The sequence below is a fragment of the Dipodomys ordii genome, unplaced genomic scaffold (assembly GCF_000151885.1).
Source record: "Dipodomys ordii isolate 6190 unplaced genomic scaffold, Dord_2.0 Scaffold125, whole genome shotgun sequence".
Classification (NCBI taxonomy): domain Eukaryota; kingdom Metazoa; phylum Chordata; class Mammalia; order Rodentia; family Heteromyidae; genus Dipodomys; species Dipodomys ordii.
Window position 1 is genome coordinate 1428480 of NW_012267341.1, and position 21107 is coordinate 1449586.

At 48.5% G+C, this 21107-nt stretch overlaps 2 protein-coding genes across 2 annotated transcripts in view; one reads left to right on the forward strand and one right to left on the reverse strand.

Moving 5' to 3' along the window:
* Positions 1-392: 392 nt before the first annotated feature.
* Znf408 (zinc finger protein 408) lies at positions 393-6350 on the reverse strand. The gene is made up of 5 exons (XM_013030005.1): positions 6113-6350; positions 5587-5861; positions 4366-4427; positions 3927-4177; positions 393-1826 (listed from the first exon to the last, which is right to left on the reverse strand). The coding sequence occupies exons 1-5, from the start codon at positions 6153-6155 to the stop codon at positions 415-417; spliced, it is 2043 nt and encodes a 680-aa protein (XP_012885459.1). The 5' UTR covers positions 6156-6350; the 3' UTR covers positions 393-414.
* A 4671-nt stretch (positions 6351-11021) lies between these two features.
* Positions 11022-21107, forward strand: part of Arhgap1 (Rho GTPase activating protein 1) — a 24705-nt gene continuing 14619 nt past the window's right edge. Inside the window, exons 1-3 of the mRNA XM_013030010.1 lie at positions 11022-11162; positions 11375-11470; positions 18501-18588. Coding sequence (XP_012885464.1) covers positions 11030-11162; positions 11375-11470; positions 18501-18588 — 317 coding nt within the window. The 5' untranslated portion in view covers positions 11022-11029. The remainder of the gene's footprint in view (positions 11163-11374; positions 11471-18500; positions 18589-21107) is intronic.

The window sequence follows — 21107 nt, forward strand, 5'->3', positions numbered from 1 at the left end:
ACAGCCCATCTGGTGGCATGAGAAACTGCCAAAATCATCAGAAGCCTGAACCACAGACATGTGACATGTGGGCTAAGCTGTATTTCAACCCACAGGAGCCATTCAGTTTCATTCCAAATATAAGGGCTCAGGGGCCTAGCCTGGTACTGAGCACCCAGGTAAAGAGGTAGAGCAGCCTACCCCTCCCACAGCAGGGCTGCATCAGGTGTACTGTGCCAAGGGGAGGTAGGACAAAGACCTCTACTAGGAGGCTACTAAATGCCCTGGGCCTGACAATGGTGCATAAGCAGGGAGGGGCTGTCCTTGTCTGCTTCCAGGACTCTGCTGTACCTGCCAGGAGACCCAAAGAGAAAGAGACATGTAGAGCTAGAACAGTTTTTATGGGTCAGGTACCTGCCTCCCCCCTCCACGTCTTCAGCCCAGCCACCAAAGGCTGCCCACATCCTTATGGACCAGCACCATGCTGGGGACCGGGCTTGGCTCCTCCGGCACCACGATGCACTTCTCCTGGCTCTGTGCAATGGTCACCTCGACCATATCCTTGCCTGGGGGCACTTCCTGTTGGCTGCCCGTGTCCAGCAGCACTGGCTCAGTCTGCAGGACCACCACAGTGGGTTCAGAGGCAGCAGGAGGAGCAGAGGGGACAGCGGGAGGGCCCCGGGGCTGGTGGCTAAGCTGGTGCCGCTTGAGGCCTTGGGGGAGGGCATAGCCCATGCCACAGGTGGGGCAGCGGTAGGGTTTGTCGGCTAAGTGGCATTTCAGGTGACGCCGCAGTTTGGTGGCCAGTGTGTATGCCCGGCCACACTGGGGGCACGGGAAGGGCCTCTCCCCAGAGTGTAGGCGCTCATGAGCACGGAGGGTATGCGGGTCTCGGAGGGCCTTCCCACACACAGGGCACAAGTGGGCCTCCCCCGTGTGGGAGATGAGATGGCGCCGCAACTCGGGCAGCTGGGGGAAGGCGTCAGCACAGTGCGGGCAGCGGTAAGGGCGCTCTCCAGTGTGGAGCCGCAAGTGCCCGCGCAGGTTGCCCCGCTGGCGGAAGGCCCGGCCACAGTGTGGGCACAGGAAGGGCTTCTCTCCTGTGTGGAGACGCATATGGTTCTGCAGGGAGCCTTGGTTGGCCAGGGAGCGCCCGCACACCGGGCACACGCACAGGGCAGGGGCAGTGGGCGCCTGGTGACTTTTGCGATGGAGCCGCAGGGAGGGCCGGCGGGCAAAGGCCTTGCCACACTGTTCGCACGCAAAGGGCCGGGCACCTGAATGGACCACCTGATGCTCTCTGAGGTCTCGCCTGGTGCCATAGGCCTTGTCACACTGAGGGCAGGGGAAGGGTCGCACCCCTTGGTGGCCCAGCATGTGGGCTTTGAAGCTCTCCTCGGAGCTGTAGCTCCTGCCGCATTCTGTGCACAGAAAGGGCTTATGGCCCGTGTGTGTGAACGCGTGCTTCTTAAGGTGACACAGCTGCAGGAATGCCTTGCCACATACCCCACACGGGTACCGGCGCCCTTGCTTGGGGGAGCTTCTTGCTGGACCAGGAAGGCTTCGTAAGTGTACAGGAAGGCCATCAAGCTGGGCCCCAGGCTCTGAGGTCTTTGCTCCAGGTAGGCACTGGTCCTGGGGAACATGTAACTTTTTGGTTGAGAAGGCATGTCGCTGGGTGTCCCATGTCTCTGCTGGGAGGGGGTCCTCCTCATCCACACAGCCACCCTGAAGCAATGGGCCAAGAGGTTGGCTCTTTTGGGTAAGTTGGTCCTGGGATGGAGACACAGGTCCAGGACTTGCCATGTTCTCTGCCTGGATACTGTGAGGTGACTGGTAACCCAAGTCTGTAAGGAAAGAAGTGAGGTGCCGCTATTAGCCAAAGCTTGATTGGCTGGTGGTATCACTAGGGAATTGCACGTAGCACATGTTTTCTCCTGCCTAGCCTTGAACCTCGAGTGGGGGAGCAATGGCACCAACCTCTTCCCCAGAGCACATCTGGAAGATGGTCCCATCCACCTGGCCCACCCCTAGTTCTCCTCTGGAGATACGCACGGTCAAGACCCCTACTTCTCACCTGAGCTCACCTGTAAAATGAAGAACCCCCTGCCTGGTTCAAGAGAGAAGTGTGTCAGAAACTGGAAGAGAGAAAAGTAGAAGACAAGCCTGGTGCAGGTAGCTCATGCCTGTAATATTAGATGGAGGTTCAAAACTAGCCCAGGTAGAGAAGTTCTGTGACACTATCTCTAAAATAGCAAAAAGTTGGGCTGGAGACATGGATCAAGTAGAAGAACACTAGCAGAGCAAGAAAGCTAAACAAGTACAAGATCCTAAATTCAAACCATTACCAGAAAAGAAAAGGACTAGTTTTTCTATTAGCATCAATAGTTATTCAAAGGAGGATTTCATTGTAACATTTCCAGGCATGTATATGATGGATTTTTATCAATCTCTCCTCCCTATCTGTTCTTCTCCCTTCCTTCCTTCCCCCTTCCTAAAACAATTTCAATAGGTTTCATTTCATTTTCATATATCATATTATCCTCTTTAACACCCTATTGATCAACAGCCAGCTTTGGTTTTGTTTTGTTTTTTCAGTCTGGTCGTGGGGCCTGAACTCTGGGCCTGGGCACTGTCCCTCAGCTCTTCAGCTCACTTCCGGCTTTTTTTTTCTGCTTATGTGGTGCTGAGGAATCGAACCCAGGGCTTCAAGCATGCAAGGCAAGCTCTCTACCACTGAGCCACCTTCCCAGCCCCTCAACAGCCAGCTTTCACTGAGGTTTTTTTTGTTTTGTCTTTCAGTCATGGGGCTTGAACTCAGTCTGGGCACTGTCCCTGAATACTTTTGCTTAAGGCTAGCATTCTACCATTGTAAGCCACAGCACTACTTCCAGTTTTCTGGTGGTTTATTCAAGATAAGAGTCTCATGGACTTTCCTGCCCACCTGGCTTTGAACTGAGATCCTCAGATTTCAGCCTCTTGAGTAGCTAGGATTAAAGGTATGAGCCATCAGTGCCCAGCTTCACTTAGTTTTTTTTTATGCTATCTTCATATAGAGTTAAAGTGTATCTCAAAATAATTTATACTCTGTCTTTCCTTAAAAGGAGGAGAGGTAAGAATGTGTGTGTACTTGGAAGATAAGGTAATAGAAGGGAAGGTGAATATAATCCAAGTATATTATGCACATCATACACATTATGAAACTATCATACTGAGGAAGTGGTGCTGTGGCTCAAGTGGTAGAGCGCTCGCCTTGAGCTGAAGAGTTGAGGGACAGTGCCCAGGCCCAGAGTTCAAGCCCTATGACTGACAAAAAAAAAAAAGAAACTATCATACTGAAAGCCATTAGTTTGGACAATAAGCACATACTAATAATAAAACTCACCATAAATAAATAATTGTTCCAGTACATTAAGATAAAGAAAGAAAAAGAAATTAATAAATAGGAAACATTGTATGTAGTTTGCTTCTACATCAATATGACCTTATTCTTTTAGGAAACACTTAGAATATACAAGTTACAAATAATCTTTGTTGTTCATTCCAAGGAAAAAACTCATTACCCTCCAACAGAAAGTATCAAATGACAGCTTGCCTCCAGGACTCTGTATTGCTTGCCTAAAAATTCCAACCTTACTGTGTCTACCAATCATATACCATGGTCCTCACTCAATTCTTCTCATCTTCCAATTCCACACTGCAAGTCCACTGTAATCCCTTTCCCCACATTCTCCCCTTTCTCTTTTTATCTGGTGCTGGGGATGGAATGCAGAACTCTTGCACAAGTACTCTATCATTGACCCACACCCAGCCCAAATCAGATTCTGAAAGGCTAAGATTCCACCGTTCCCTCTTACCAGGCTGAGCCACAAACGTTTTTTTTTGCCATATCACAGGTGTTTTGGTGATACGGGGGGTGGGGAGGCAGTAATATCTTGGGCACATACCTGTGCAAGGCTCTGCTGTATCCCCTCTGGGGGAGGACACTTCTTTTTGTATAGCAGATTCTTCTTCCACCACCACTGCCCCATCCTCTGGTGTTGGCTGTGCTGGGCTCGGGCCCTCTGACAGATTCTGGGGCCAGAGCAGCAGCTCAAAGCCTGGCAGCACGACCTGGTACACCTGCAGGTGGAGCCTCTCATTGATCCGAACCAGGGCCACATTTCCCTCACTCTCCAGTCTGGCCTGCTGCACCAAACTGCAAAGCAGAGCAAGAGTGAGTTCAGCCTCTTAAGGCCTAGCTCCAAGGAAGTGAGGCCCAAGGGCTGGCATGCCTTTGTAACTCTCACTTGAAAAGACCTCTGACAGAGGAATGACAAGTTCTACCTAGGCCTCAAGAGAAAGCCTCAAAGAAGTATATTCAGTATGCATGCTCCTCTAACTTACCCGGTCCAGCCTGAACTCTGTTCCCAGGTGCACACAGCTCCCCACGGGCCCCGTGATATGTCCTGAAATAAAACATAAAAGAGAATTGAAGGAACCAGGCAGGAAAACCATGAACTAGATGAAACTTCTTCTGGGACAAATCTAAGATGAAGCTGCTGACTTTTCAGTCAGTGAAATCCAAAGAATTGTCCACTCACCTCCCTCCCAATGTTGTGAGAAATTGCTAAATTCAACACAATACCATCTTCTAGTCAGTACCAAACAGAAAAAGTAGTAAGAACAACTTTTTTTTCTTTAGGTGGTAATGGGGTTTGTACTCAAATGTTTCATGTTTGCTAGAAAGGTGCCTCACTACTTGAGCCACATTCCCTGTCCCTTTCTGCTTTATTTATTTTTGTTGGTAGTAGGGCTTGAACTTTGGGCTTGAGTGCTGTCCCTGCACTCTTCAGCTCAAGGGTAGCGCTCTACAACTTGAGCTACAACACTACTTCCAGTTTTCTGGTGATTTATTGGAGATAAGAGTTTCACGGACATTCCTGCTCGGGCTGGCTTTGAACCGTGATTCTCAGATCTCAACCTCCTGAATAGCTAGGATTACAGGCATGAGCCACCGGCACCCGGCTTCTGCTTTATTTTTTTAGATAGGATCTTATATTTTTGCTCAGGGCCAGCCTCAAATGAAAATCCTCCTCTGGTGTAGCTGAGACTACAGACCTGAGCCTCCATGCCATTTAATTGTTGAGATAAAGCCTGGGCTAACTTTCTGCCTGAAATGGTTTTGAACCTCAATCTTTTGACTCTGTTTCTCATAGCTGGGATTACAGAATCTCACCATTGTGCCTAGCCTGAGGAACATTAGTTTTATAACAGCACTTACTATGCAATTGAACGTTTTATTTGCATCATTCCATCTAGTCCTTCAAATTATCCTGGGTCAGCCAGGTAATTTGGCTGGGATTTGATCCTTTATCTTCTGAATTCGACTAGTTTTAGCTCTTGACCTTTGCCACTACCAACACTGTAGGAATCCAGCTTTTAACCACTTTTAACTCCTGGATCCCTCTACTACTGCAGCTCAAGGGCAGACAGTCCTGCAGAAATGAGACAAAACCGAGTCCTAACGCTTGAAATGCTCTGCTTCTAACCAACAGCAGAGTAGTCCAGAAATATCTAAATCTCCCCCAAGTTTTCGATCACAAAGACTTCCTGGTCCCTCAATACCTCCTCCTGCGATGGCTTCGCTGCTTGGTCTTTCTCAGACACTGACTCCTCTTCCAGCGGCCCCGAGTGCAGCCCGGGCTGCAGGGGCTCCCCAACACACCAGACACCCAAGAGCTGTTCCCTGGCACGTGAGGGGCCGACGGCCAAGCCCCAGGGGAGGCTCTTCAGAGCAAGGACGGCTGGGCTCGGTCCAGGCGGGAATTGTTTGGGGTCCCGCGCACAACCTTCTCTGGAAGTACTCCATTTTGAGTCCGGGTCCAAACGCGGTTCGGGGGCTGCAGGAAGACGGGCGGGAAGGGAGGCGAGGGTGGGGGAAGGTGCGGAGGGAAATCAAAGGTTTAACTGGTCCTCGGGGATCTGAGATACTCAAGGGCGCTAAGGGGTTCCGGAACGCTTTGAGGGGAGCCCAGATCTCGTTAAGAAGCCTCAGAGACTCGGAGGACAATGAAGACTCCAGAGGAAACGGGGCTGGGGGAGAAAGTGGACGGGACAATGCTGAGGGCAGCAGCCAGAGCAAATCACTCACGGAGCGACCCGGTCCCCAAGAGCATCTGCTCCGCCTCCTCCATCCCGGGTTGGAAAGCCTCCCTTCTCCGGAAGTGAGCGTCCTCTTCTCAGCTCCTCCCGGAAACAGCTTTTGACTTCCAAATTTCCTCTCAGGAACGACTCCGAAAAGTCACCTCTCCTAGCTGAACCAGACCTAGAGTACGACAGTACTCGTAGGGCGAAACTCGGTCCGAAAATAATACGCAACTACGATTCCGGAAGCCCTCCAGGAACTCTGTGTCCGGGAAAGCGGAACTAAGAAGTACAACTCACCTTCAGGGAGCGACGAGTCGGACAGTTATGCGGTCTCTCCTCTGGGCGGACACTTGGGTGGGCACTAGCCGGAAATGGGCAGGGCTCTCTGGAAAGGCCGTGTTTGGACCTGGCAGAGATCCGGAAGTAGGTTGGAGGTGTGGCGGAAGTGGTTGGGGAGTGAAGGGACCCCCCGAGGGGGCGGTTCCCGTTCCTGCGCGGAGCCGGATGTTTGCCGATCTTTGACAGGCGTGGCCGAGGGAGCGGTGCCCGGGCGCGGTGAGCTTCGGGGCGCGGGGGGTCTTCTCGCGCGGCGTGGCGGGGGGAGGAAAGGAGCGGGTGCAAGATGGAAGGATTTGAGCTCAGAGGTGATATTGGCCCCAAGTCGGGGGTCCCCTGGTCTTTCCGCTGGGGAGATTCCTCGGCTGCTTTTGCTGACTTCTTCCTGCGGGAACCAGGGAAGAGGCCACACCAGACGTCTAGTCAGGAACTGGCCCCTGGGGAGGGAGCAGGCTTCTTGATGCCATCGGGCCATGCACCAAGACTAGGAAATCTGGGGGAAGTGTGCTAACCTTATTACTCAACAGGCCAGGCTTTCATCTCACTTTCTTAGCTTGTGAAATGATACAATTACCTTAGTTTTGTTGTTGCTTTAAATCTGTGCAAACGCGATTGTAGTGCAAAGTTATTGTAATGTGGTGGAATTTGCGTGGTTTTTTTTAAAAAATTAATTCTGGAGTCATTATTAGGAATTGTGATTGCAGAGATTTCAAGTTGCTTATCGCTGTTCTGTGCAAAGGGAACAGTAGAGGAGTGTCTTTGATTGACTCTGTTGGCCACCTCTTTGAACCCTATGATTCATAAGAGTGAAAGTCACTTAGGAAATTATTTAAGGAATGACTTTCACCAAGAGACCTCCTCAAACAAGTAGATCTGGATTGGATTAAAATCCTATCTCTGTGAGTTGTATGACCTTCATCAATTGCTTATTTTTTTCTGCTCCTCGCTTTCCTCAAACTAGAATGGATTTAGAAGTATATGTGAGACAAATGCTGCTGTGAAGTTAATAGTTTTGTGTCCATTTCAAATTGCTCTAGAGGCCCTGGACAAATATTAGTTCCCTTTTACATTTAGGAAAACAATTCGTTCAGCCATTCAACAAATAACTGAGTATCTATAGTTTGAATAGTTTTTTTAAAATGATTTTATTTATGTATATATATTTATTTATTTCTGTGCTAGGACTTTGTGCATGACAAGCAGAGTGCTCTACAACTGGTTTATATCCTTAGCCCTTGGATAGGCTCTTAAGCAAGTTTTCAGAGAGTTTCCAAACCCTCAAAATCGCATGCAAGATTTCATGAGGTGTTACTTAAAAAATTACCTTTAAGGAGCTGGGTATGTGGCTTAGTGGTAGAGTGCTTGCCTAGCATGCATGAAGCCCTGGGTTTGATTGCTTAGTACCACATAAATGGAAAAAGCTGGAAGTGACACTGTGGCTCAAATGGTAGAGCACTTGCCTTGAGCACAGAGAGGCTCAAGGGCATCGCCCAGGCCCTGAGTTCAAGCTCCAGGACCAGCAAAAAAAAAAAAAAAATTAGATAGTTGTACAAAGGAGTTGTCACTTAACAAAGCAATTTATTTATTTATTTTTGTTTTACTTTTTTATTGTGAAAATACTGTACAGAGGGGTTTCAATTACATGGGCAAGATAATGAGTACATTTCTTATCAAGCATTGTAGCCTCCTCCTTTGTTTCCTCTTCCCATCCAACAAAGTAATTTATGAATACAAAATATCTCCATTTATGTCACCCATTTCAACATTCTCACCAAATCCCTTCCCTACCCAGCAGTGTCAGTTTTTCTTAAGAAAGAAAATCCACAGTATTGTAATTTCAGAGAGGTCCACCATTTCCTAAAAGTTAAAACAACAACAATAACAACAACAAACCTTTGCCCAGAGTGATTTTCAAAGGTTTGTGTGTGTGTGTGTGTGTGTGTGTGTGTGTGTGTATTTGCTGAGATGGAAATAATAGCCCCAGAGCAGGAAGTATTGTGCAGTGTGTAGCAGGGCTTGCTGTTAGTTGGTGTATCTTAGACAGTCAGGATGCTTCATCTCTATTTTGTTAGAATTTTCCCATTGGATCCCCTCACCTTCCCACTGAATGGGATAAACTTTCTATCCCAGAGAAAGCAACAGTTGTGGGTTGGAGGGGTATGAGAGAGGTCAGTAAGGCAGGGAGGGCAACATTGTAATTACTCTGGAAAAGGAGGTTCCCTGGGAGTTTAAGGAGGTCAGGTTTGGAAGAACTGTGGGAATAGAGGAGTCAGCTGGAAAAGTGGTGGGGTTCAAGCTCAATTCCCATTTATTTAGTCAGTCCTGGGTCTTGAACTGAGGGCGAGGATGCCCTTTGCTCAAGAGTAGCCAAGACTAGCACTCTACTCCTTTGATCCACACCTCCACTCCCCCCCCCCTCCTCCATGTTCTGCTGTTCTGGTGGTTAATGGTAGATAAGCGGCTCATGGTCTTTCATGCCAGGGCTGGCTTTGAAATGTGATCCTCAGATTTCAGCGTCCTGAGTAGCTAGAATTACAGGTTACCATTGCCAAGCTCAACTCTCTTTTAGATTTGTGTTTTCCATTCTTCATATACAGCTCACACATAACTCAGCTCCTACATGCTATTTCTAATTCTGCTCACCAAATACTGGAGAAATATATTTCTGGAAGGAACCTTTGCTTCTACAGATGAGGAAATTTAGGTGCAGATAGGAAAACAGCTTGCTCAGGAACTTTGTACCTCAATGACAGTCAAGATTGTAATTTACTTCTCCATATACCAAACTCCATGCCTTTTCTAGCTTGTCAAGTGCCTACTTAATGCAGGAATATATCTTTGGATAATTTGTGAATAGGGTTAAAGGAGCTCCTGGTACCTGAGCAGTGATAGAACACAAGGCTGGAGGGAAGGATCACGGGTGGAAGAGATAATTTTGAGGTGGATTCTGTTCCTTACTAGGCTGGGGGCCCCTGTTGGGAAATGGCCCAACAGTCTCCTCCTGATTGGACGGAGGAGAAGCATATAGATGGGAGGAGGAAAGTGGGAAGAGGTGATGGGCCTTAGGGAAGTTGATTCCTTAAGACTGAAGGTTGTGTTGGAGAGCTCCGCCATCGAGGGGAGTGAGGAGCTGGGTTTCAGGTGAGTGCTTGAGTGCTCATAGAGAAGAATGCATTCCCACATGTGACAGGTTAGCTTTTGTGTTTAGGGACAGTGACCTATATTTTGGTGGCAAGAAAGCTGACAGAATAGAGTAGTGAAGGCCAGAAAAGAGGGAGAGAGAAAATGGCTTTGGGCTGTTTGGCTGCTAGCTTTGGCTGAGGAGCTTGCAACAGCTTTTCTTATTGACTCAGTATGGTTGCCCTAGTAACAAGGAGGTTGTTGCTAGGCCCTCGGAGCCAGTTCACCATCGAGAGCCCTGGGCTGTGATGTGTGTGGGAGATTGTCAAGTCATCTTAGAGCTCAGAGTCTATAGATCTCAAATGGCAGCTTTTCTTTTCTTCTTCTTACCCACCCTCGGGTCCTGTCAGTTCTTATCTGCCTTGCTGTTTCTGTGACCATATATGTCACATTTTGGGCTCCAAGAATGCAGCAGGCCTTGGAACAACCTCTTCTTTGGGGCTGGCCAAATAGATTGAATTGAACCTCCTCCCTCACCCATCTGGTGAGCTTGTGGTAGGAAAGGGAGGTACTTCGCATAGGGCTGAGGGGAGAAGGTGCCACCACCTCTGGCTGAATCCCAGACCTACAGAAATCTGGTTGTAGCACTGGATATTTTCCTGCCATGCCTGATTGTTCTGTACTTTGTCTCGTCTTCTCAGCAGTCTGGATGTCATGAGCAGCCTCCTTTCTCATATGTGCTTTCCAGTTCTTAGGGCAACATGTTGGCTTTCCTACCTTGAAACTGGCATCCAGAGCTCCCACAGGTTAAGAGGCCAGCAGGGAGCACTAGGATTCATACAGACTGTGTGCTGGCAGGCGGATTCCACCCCTTGTCACTGGTTCTTGTCCTGAGGCAAAGCCAACTGGGCCCCTCAGCCATGATCTTTTCTGTGGATGCTCTTGGTGGCTGCGTCCTCTTCCTGTGGGGAGGAGTGGAATAGTCAGGATCACAGCTGATCTTTTCCAGGCATGGTGTTTAGAGACTCAAATTAGAGATTCCTTAGTTCTTGTCACACCAACCCCTGTAACTAGTGGGGCTGTGAGGCTACTGTGCTTCAGGAGCCCAAGGAAAGAGACATGAGCTTTTCTACCCATTGTAGAGTGCATCTGACGAGGCCAGATGGGTGGCAGGCAGTGTAGGACCTGGCACAGTCCTCCCTGCCCAGCTGGTGACCTGAAGGGAGGTTCCGAGCTGTGCCATCTCCTACCCCAGCTGCCTTTCTGGCAACATGCTTCTCAGAGCTCTTGGCAGAAAGAGAAGCATTGAGGAACCAGGAACTAGAGAGCCAAGAGAGGGAAGAGTAGGGGCAGGAGGCTAGCTGTAAAAATTACAGAAGGTAAAAAAGAAAGGGATTGCTGACTATAGACCTCCCTCCTCTCCCAGGTTTCCCTTCAGTTTCTGCTGCGAGGGACAGACTTGGCCATGGACCCACTCTCAGAACTTCAGGATGATCTGACTCTCGATGACGCCAACCAGGCTCTGAACCAGCTGAAGCTGGCCTCCATTGATGAAAAGAACTGGCCCTCAGATGACATGCCGGACTTTCCCAAGTCAGGTGGGCATGGCCACTCTGGGCAGCTGCAGGCACCTTAGACAGAGATTCCTCTTCCCTGCTGATCGGGCCCTCGGGCACAGAATGGGGATGTAGACAGCTCCAGGGTGGGGCAGGGAACACAAGCCTCACTGAGAGGGTCATAGAAGGTGAATCTCAGAAGAGCACCATGTAAGCCCCAAATGGTTCACCCCTGACTTTTCTATATTCCACAGATGATTCCAAAAGCAGCTCCCCGGAACCTGTCACACACCTGAAGTGGGATGACCCTTACTATGACATTGCCCGGCACCAGATTGTGGAGGTGGCAGGTGAGCATACCCAGCAACATAGCTTACTCTACACAGTCTGTCCCCACACTGTTGTCTGACCCTGGCTTTGGATTCCCAGAGCACATATGCTTTTCCTTTAAAGCACAGTCTTGATTATGATCACTGGCTGATACCTTCATTCACCACCACTTCCTGACTATGGCCTTATTGTCTCCATCTGCAGGTGGTATGTGGGAGGCAGTATGGTCTACTAGCTTTGAAGTCAGAAAGTGCTGAGTTTGATCTCCAGTTCTGCTCGCTGAACTCTGCCTTCCTTATAGGTCACTGACAGTGTTACAGTAATGAATATATGTCAGGACCTCCCCACAGCCAGGACATAGATGGCCCTGAATAAGTGGCCTTGCTTTTCTCCTTACTCTGCTCCATCTCTTTCCTTTGGTCTGATATCAGCTTTTCTCCCCAACATGCCCTGGAGAGGAGGGGGTGTTCCAGTCCTTTCTGGGAAACCGTCTAGAGTGGGCAGAGCCTTCTTCTAGAAGCCTTCTTCTGTGCAGCATCAAGTTGCTGGCTGGCCCGGAATGGGTACAGAGCCCCCCTTTGACTCTGCCTTCGTTCCGTTCATAAGGCAAGACCTAGAAGAGACATGGAACAGGAGAACCCTTGATAAACTGGCTCCCAGCCCCAGGATTTCATTGCTAGAAGAGGCACTCATGAGGTCAGGCAACTAGAAGCAAGGAGTTAGTCTTACCTCACTCTGAGGCACAAGGAATCTGTAGAATGCTATTGCTAGAGCCCAGTGTCCTGGCTGAGGACACTCTGGACAAGCCACATACCTGGAGGTACCTGGCCAATGGGAAGCAGCTGAGAGCTCCATCACGGATGCTGGGCTCAGAGCAGGACCAGCTGTTGAAAGGACTGTCCCTGCTGTGTAAGGTGTTTCCTTGACTTCTGTGTTCATGGACTTGCCCTAGTCTGGGTGGGAGTCCTTGGCTCTTGCCTCTTTCTCTACAGAAGGAAGATTGAGTTTCTTCTTCCCTTATTCTGACCTGGGCACAACAGGAGAGTCCCCTGTGGACATCAGTGTGGTATGGGGATGTCTGCTTAATGGAGTTTGTCCCAACATCCTCCTTACCTAGTGATCAAGTCATAAGGCAGATTGGGCAGAGACTAAGGTGTCCCTTGTTCCCTGTAGCAGCCCTGCAGTGTGTTTCTATTTTCCCCAGGGTGTGACGAGCCTGAGGGGGCCCAGCCAGGTAGGTGTTAGTCCTGGCTGTCTGTGCTTGGGCTGCGACCTCTGGGGTATGATCAGGGGAGGGCCCTTGGGGGAGGACAGTGGGGCCAGCTTAATTGCAGCCTCTCTCTGGGGAGCTGGGAGCTGGTGCTGTTTGGGAGCTGGAAATAATAGTAGAGTTTATGGGAGACATGGCACAACAGGGTGGAGACTGTGCGAGGACACACCCAGGACACACTCAAAGGGAAGGAGCTCTGGAAGAAGGGGAGGCCTTGCCCAAACCAGGCCTGGTCTGCCTACTGGCTTAGGGGCCCCCAGGTAGTGTGCCTTATTGGTTGGTAAGAACAGCCTGGATTGGCACTGGCAGAATAAGGCTCATTTGATGAGTCCTTGGTGAGGTCCTTGTGCTAGAAATGGAACACAGACAGCCTGTGGGGAAGGAAGAATGGGGTGTGTCCTCGACTGCTCTTCAGCCTGTGTTGGTCCCACTAGCAATAGCTGTCATGCTTCTTAGACAAATTTGGGGGGGTGTGGGGGGCTTTCCAGTGGTATGCTGGTAAATGTTTGACAGTGGACTCTTGGAAAGGGGGATGGGGGGTGGGGAGCCATGACTGTAGCATTTTCAGTTTCCACCCTGACTAATTTCAAGCTCATAACATGATGTCAACTGGTTTGCAAAAGTCCTGACAATTTATAGCAATTTAACAAATGTTTGAGCCATGTCCAGCACACTACAGGCTCCATGGCTCAGCTCCCACCTTCAGAGGCCTGGCTTACTCTGCAGGTTGTAGGCGGGGCCCAGTCTGGTCTGGTGGTGCCCAGAATGCTGGCTGGAGAAGTTGTCCAGTTTCTGATTAACACCTAGGCCACCCTGGGAGAGGCCCTGATTGGTATCTGGGGAATGCAGAGGCCTGGCTGTCTGGGCTTGTCATACTGAACCCTCCCCATTGAGCCCTCCCTCTCCCCAGTGCTGGAAACACAGCTGCCAGCTCTGTCACACCCTTATGTCTCCGATGGGAGTTTTCTGGGCCTCTTTACATGGGATTCTTGTCACAGTAGTTGCTCTGCCTCTTGCCCAGTGCCAGGCCACACAGGGACTTGGGTGAGGGAGTGGAAGGTAGGGTCAGACCCTAGGAATATCCTACTTTGTTCCTTACTTGCCTTGAGAATTTTGCCATCCTATTCCCTTACTGTTCTCTGTCAGCCCTCATGCCCATCTTGGCTTCACTCAGTGTTCATTTCAAGAATAATATTGTAAGCTGGGTGCCAGTGGCTCATGCCTGTATTCTTAGCTACTCAGGAAGCTGAGATCTGAAAATCATGATTTGAAGTCAGCCAGAGCAGCAAAGTCCTTGTGAGACTCTTGTCTCCAATAATACTAAAAAAAAGCCAGAAGTGATGCCGTGGCTCAAGTGGTAGAGCTCTAGCCTTGAGCATAAAAAGGCTCAGGACAGTGCCCAGGCCCCCTGAGTTCAAGCCCAGAACTGACAAATGCAAACAAACAAACAAGAATAATATTATAGAGATTTAGAATAAGCCCAGTATTCAGCATTTAGAACTCAGTGAGGGAAACCTCAAGAAGTTTATAGTCTAGAACAGCTCAATGGTTGGTTACTTACCTAGTTAAGTGTGAGGCCTAGATTCCGATATCCAATATCACACACACACACACACACACACACACACACACGTACCTAGTTAAGTGTGAGGCCTAGATTCCGATATCCAATATCACACACACACACACACACACACACACACACACACACACGTTTGCAATCTGGAGGAGTAGGTTTTAAAGCTGGTCACAGGCTTCATTGAGACTATGAAAGGTCTCCTCAGGTTGCTAATCATTTTCTCTACAAAAAGTATGCGTGAGCTGGGCATCGGTGGCTCACACCTGTAATCCTAGCTACTCAGGAGGCTGAGATCTGAGATCAAGGCTCAAAGCAAACCTGGTCAGGAAACTCTGTGAGACTCTTATCTCCAATAAACCATTCAGAAAATTGGATGTGGCGCTGTGGCTCAAGTAGTAGAGTGCTTGCCTTGAGCTGAAGAGCTGAGACACAGCGCCCAGGTCAAGAGTTCAAGCCCCAAACCAACAAAAAAAAAAAAAAGCATGCATGTGCTTATAATATTTTCATGTTGATATTATGGGGTTGGGGGATCTGCTGAGCTCTTTGAAGCCCTGCTCGAGAACACACAGCTCTTGTGCTGTGGCGGGCTGTGAGGTGGGCCTCACTCAGACTGCTGCTGTAACCACTTATTAGCTCTTCACATTCCAGGGCCATAATAGCTCACAGACCTGCCCTGCCTGAGTTCTCAAACTCTGCCAGTGGGGCTGCCATTCCTGCTGGACTGGGGAAAGAAGAGAATGCTTTTGGAGTATTCCCAGCATTCTGGACATTTCCTCTGCTTAGGTGGGAGAAGGCAAAAAACATACCTTCTTCTGGATTCATGGTAGGAGCATCAGATTATCCTTCTGTCAGACTACTGTTTCTTCCCCTATCAGAACCAGTAGGAAACAAGTGGAGGAACACAGTGCCAGAGCCACCCAGCTGGTCTACAAGGAACATCAGGGTTAAGGCTAAGGCCTAGGAAGAGAGCAGATGGTACCTGGGCCTTCAAAGTAGGCAGTCTGCCTGCATGGAATCCTAGATTTGATAGATGAGGCAGAAGGATCATAGTTGTAGGCCAGCCTGGGCTACATAGTGACACTTTGTCTCAACATTTAAGAAAACAAGTGGAACTGCTGAATTGAACTGTGCTGCTTCTTCACACTGGCATGTAAAGTATTCTCTGTTTATCAGTCTGCAGAAATTCTGTCCCAGTCTTTGGGAAAGTCACTGTCTCACCCAGCCAAATTATAACCTAATCAAGAAACAAATGAAACTGCATACCATGTAACAGTGACCTATGATTAGTCAGGCTGCAAACACTTAATATTTGACACAGAGTTTCACTGAGTTGTCTATGCTGGTCTTGAAGTTTTGGGCCAGATAATCAGTGTATGCCACTGTATCCAGTTACCAACATTTAATGAATACCAGTCATGTGCTGGACCAGTAGTAGAGTTCAACCAGACATGGTTCCCTGGCTTCAAGCTGGTCATGAGCCATAAGATGGCGTATAAACAATTACACAGCAGAGTCAGTGTGATGACTGTGGATGACAATTTATGCTGGGAACCATGAAAAGGGCCAGCTGACTTACTTGGGGGAGGGGAAGGAGGTGATTATGTCTGGATCTTTTGGTTCATAGGGGTTAGCCTAGAACAGAACTGTCTCTAGAGAGTATGAAAAACAGCAGAGGCACAGCCCAGTCTGGCATCCACAGCCTTGGCATGGACAGGCCATAGGGCTGTGTTGAACTGTGCATGTTACAGGCCTTAAGAGATGTCCCAAGCCCTGAGAGTCCCATGGATTATTTCAAGGACCCGGTCCCACAAAGTGTTCAGGTGAGAGGTATGCCAGAATAGTAAGTAGAGTTGGGGAAGGTTAGTGTTTGTAGTACTGTAGGGCTACCATTAAGGCTTGTTAGGAGAACACAGCATTTTTCTGGATTTTCTAGGCTGGGTTTTAGGTACTGATTGAAGAAGTGCTTACACCTTTCAGTGCTAATAGAGCCAAGGAGGAGTGGGTGCTGATTCAGGGCTGGAAAGAACAAAGCTCCAGCTTTTCAGCTGGCTATCCTGGATACATTCCAGAAGCCTCTTTCTGCCTATCCAGTGAGAGCCCAGCCTTAGCCCTAGAGAAAACCATAAGTGTTTTGGGAACTCTCTGGAAAAGTACTGACTCCTGGGCTCTGTCAGTGACCAAGAAGGATCATAAGGATCATGGCTTATTAAATAGAGGAGATGCCCAGATGGGTGAGCTGTTCTTAGGAAGAGTGGAAGGGCAGACCCTTCCTGCATTTCAGGGACTGTATAGGTGGTCTTTTATTTGCCTCTGAGACTGGGGAACTAAGGAAGTGCAGCTTTGGTGTCTCTGGAGAAGCAAAGGTTGCAGGAATGGGGAGCAGGCTTTGGCTATTTGTAGCTTTCCTGGGAGCCCCTGATCCATGCTGGGTTTGGAAGAGCCTCTTACTTAGGGGCAAGGACTTGTGTCTCATGAGCTTCCTGGCTTCTTAACAGAGTCAGTGGCTAGATCACCAAGATGATGGCTTTGGGCAAATATCTTTCAGACATTTTGCTTTGCTACAGCTTTCCATATTCCTCTGAACTCTCATGTTCTCTAAAATATTACTAATGGGGGCAGTGATGGAGCTCAGGGCAAAGTGCTTGCCTGGCAAATGTGATGCCCTGGGTTCGATCCTCAGTATCAAAAAAATAAAACTAATAAAAGAAATCCTTAATGGGAATAGATGATTTTTAGAAGTGTCCAGAGTTTAATCTGGGTCAAGTGTGGTCAGTAATTTTAGTTGTAAAACCAGAAAAGTGGTGGTGGTGGTCAGAAATAAGACAAGGCTATTAAGTAGTGAGATGGTTTTCCTCCGTGACTTCTGACTTGCTGAAATGGTAGCTTTAAGAGGTTTTTGCAAATACTCACTGCTCAGAGTGGCTCTGAAGACAAGTTTTAGGGAGGCTTGTTGGTATGATGATATATAATTTGGTGAAGTTGAGGGTCTTTTAAAAATGTGGTAACATTTACACAAAATTCACATTTTGGGGTTGGGGATTTAGCTCAGTGGAAGAGCACTGCAAATGTGAGTCCCTGAGTTCAATCCTCAGCAGTGCAAACAAACAAACCTCCATCACTTTAAAGTGGAAGATGTAGTGGTATTTAGTACATAAATGGTGTTGTGGATCCATTACTTTTGTGTGTGTGTGCCAATACTGGGGCTTGAACTCAGGGCTTCCTACTCTTGCTTGGCTTTTTTACTCAAGGTTAGTGCTCTACCACTTGAGCCATACCTCTTTTTGCTGGTTAATTGGAGATTAAACTTTGATCCTTTCCAAGTTTTTATTACCCCCCATATCAACTGTGTGCCCATTACACAGTCCTATCCATGTCCTCCTAACAGCTGGAAAACATTTCTTTGCCTTCTGTCTGTATGGATTTACATGTTCTAGATACATCATGTAGTACATGTTGGGGGCATATATTAGTATTTCATTTCTTTTTGTGGCCAAACAGTATTCCACTGCATTGATATTGATATTCCACCACATTTTCTTTATCATTGATGGGCATTTGGATTGCTTCCAACAGGAATGACTCTTTTTTTAAAAAAAAGTCTGGGCTGGGAAAGTGGCTCAGTGGTAGAGCGCTTGCCTTGCATGCATGAGGCCCTGGGTTCGATTCCTCAACACCACATAAGCAAAAAGAAAAAAGCCCGAAGTGGCTCTGTGGCTCAAGTGTGGTAGAGCGCTTGCCTTGAGCTGAAGAGCTGAGGGACAGCGCCCAGGCCCAGAGTTCAGGCCCTACAACCAAACCCAAAAAAAATTTTTTTTTAAATAAAATGAAATTTTAAAAAGTCATGTTGTCTTAGAAAAGCATGGAGACTGGCTGAGTTGGTATGCACCTGTCCTCAGGAAAGTATGAATAGGAGGATCACAGCCCAGGCTGATCCTGAAATAATGTCAGAACCTACCTGAGAGCAACACACAGGAAGAGAAGGAGAGTTGTAGGTGTGGCTCAAGTAGTAGAGCTCCTGTGCCTACCAAATGTGAGACTGGCCTGCACGCCCTCAGGTTCAGATGACTGCCCAGAGGTAATGTGCATGGGGTGCTCAGGCCCCTGTACTCACTGGCACAAGTCCCCAGGCTGGCACCGTGAAGTTCATCACCTTTCTGTGGTTCATCTTCAACACAATGTGCTCCATCTTTCTCTGCACTAGGAGATGACAAGTATGGGCGGAAGATCATTGTGTTTAGTGCTTGTCGAATGCCCCCAAGCCATCAGCTGGACCACAGCAAGCTCCTGGGGTGAGTACCAGTGGGGAAGTGGGGTGACACCTTTGCTTAGACCCCCTAGGTAGCCTAGAGCTGTTTGCCTTACAGGCTTCCCTGCCTTGTGGGGGTGGGGGTGGGGGCGTGGCACTTTCCTCTTCCCATAAAGGGGGTGTTTTATACCTGGGGGGGAGCATTGGACTTGAGACTAGATTTGGTTTCTAGTCCTGGAAGCTTCTGCATGGCTTTGGCAGTTGCCTTTGAGCCTCATTTTCTTACCTTTCAAGGAAGATAATGAATATGGCCCTCTTTCCTGATAAGAAGTCAGTCATTTAAAGTAAAATGTCTTGAAATGTAAAATACCAGCCAAATAATTACAACTCTATGATATTTCTGGTGTGGTTGTTTCTCATTTACAGTTGTAATTTTTCATTGGTATTATTTTGTGCTAAAGATTTCTGTGGATTTTATGTGGATTCTCTTTGCCATATGTACAGCAGAGATGGGGGTGGGACATGCTCCGAGAAGCGGAGCAGTAGCTGGCTTTACTCAGTACTATCTTTTTTTGGGGGGGGAGGGTCTGGTTGTGGGCCTGAACTCTGGGCCTGGGCGCTGTCCCTCAGCTCTTCAGCTCAAGGCTAGCGCTCTACCACTTGCGCCACAGCGCCACTTCCGGCTTTTTACTTTTTGCTTATGTGGTGCTGAGGAATCGAACCCAGGGCCTCAGGCATGCAAGGCAAGCGCTCTACCACTGAGCCACCTTCCCAGCCCCTCAGTACTATCTTGTACTTATTTCCTGGCCAGTGTAAAACATTCCCTGAAATTAAAATTTCTGTAGTGCCCACAGCAACTCTCTGAGGTCCTGAGTGGTTGTGTGTCTGTGGAGGGTATGGGGTAGGCCTAGGAACAGGCCTAGTGTCATCAGCCCTGTGAGCCAGGGCCTGGGGCTCCATCTTCATAGCATCTGGCAGTTCTTTCTCTCTGACCACCAGACTTCTCAGTGGAGCCAGAAAGTCTTGCCCAGGCTTATGCCGTGGTCTATCTAGGAGCAGGCCACAGAACTCAGCCTGAGGGTGACTGAGTCATAGGCCCCTTTTCTAGTTTTTTTATCCTCTCTGATGTACCAGGTGACAGATTCCTGGCCAGATAATAGTCCCGGGGGAGGAAGTCAGAGTGTGGAGATAGGAAATCACCTGGTTTTCAGGAGGCAGTTATTGGGGGGAAACTATTTGTTCTGGGGCTTCCTCCAGGCTCGGGAAGTCCTCTACCATGTCCTGCTGTGGTTTCTCCATCCTCCCCACCTGCATGCTGTAGGCACACACATGCACATGCAATAGCGCTTGATCATAATTCCTGCTGAGAGCAAAGAGGTGCTTCCATCATGGATTAGTCTCTCCTGTTTCTAGTCAGATGAGCTCAGTGTTGGCTTAGTCAAATTCTGGGACACTTCCCAGCTCCCCACCCACTTCTGGGGGAACAAAATGGAAAATGCCTGATGCTTGGACTCAAAAGACCAATTAAACTTCAGCTATGCCTCTTAACTAGCTGTGTACTTTGGGGCAACCCTCTTCTGAGCCCTATAAAAAATAATTAGGCCAACCTCACAGGATTATTGTGGGCAATAGGTAAGACAGTATATGTGGAATGCAATTATGTACATTTTCAAAGTATTTGGAGAGATTAGAAATATGTAAGAAGCTATGAAAAATATAGACAAGCTGGGCACCAGTGGCTCACACTTGTAATCCTTGCTACTCAGCAGGTTGAGATTTAAGGATTGTGGTTCAAGCCCAGCTCAGGCAGGAAAGTCCATGAAACTCTTATTTCTAAGAAACCACTAGAAAACTGAAGAGGCGCTATGGTTTAAGTGGTAGAGTGCTAGGCTTGAACTCCAGAGCTGAGGGACAGTACCCAGGCCCAGAGTTCAAGCCCCATGACTGACCCCCCACAAAAAAAAATTGTGTGTGTGGAGCTGGGAAGGTGGTTTAATGGTAGAGCACTTGCCTTGCATGCCTAAGGCCCTGGGTTCGATTCCTCAGCACCACATAAGCAAAAAGAAAAAAGCCAGAAGTGGCACTGTGGCGCAAGTGGTAGAGCGCTAGCCTTGAGCTGAAGAGCTGAGGGACAGCACCCAGGCCCCAGAGTTCAGGCCTCAGGACCGGACCCAAAAAAAAAAATTGTGTGTGTGTGTGTACACACAAATAAAGTCTCTTGAGTAAAAAATGCTTGAGTGAAAATGCTCAGGAACCATGCCTAGGTCCCAAGATCAAGCCCCACAATTGACAATAACTGATGTTGGCAGAGATATGGCCAAAAAGGAACACTACTACATTGTTGGTGGGAATGTAATCTTGTTCAACCACTTTGGAAAGCAGTGTGGAGGTTCCTCAAAAGACTCACCATAGAGGGGCTGGGAAGGTGGCTCAGTTGTAGAGCACTTGCCTTGCATGCCTGAGGCTCTGAGTTCAATTCCCCAGCACCACATAAGCAAAAAGAAAAAAGCCGGAAGTGGTGCTGTGGCTCAAGTGGTAGAGCACTAGCCTTGAGCTGAAGAG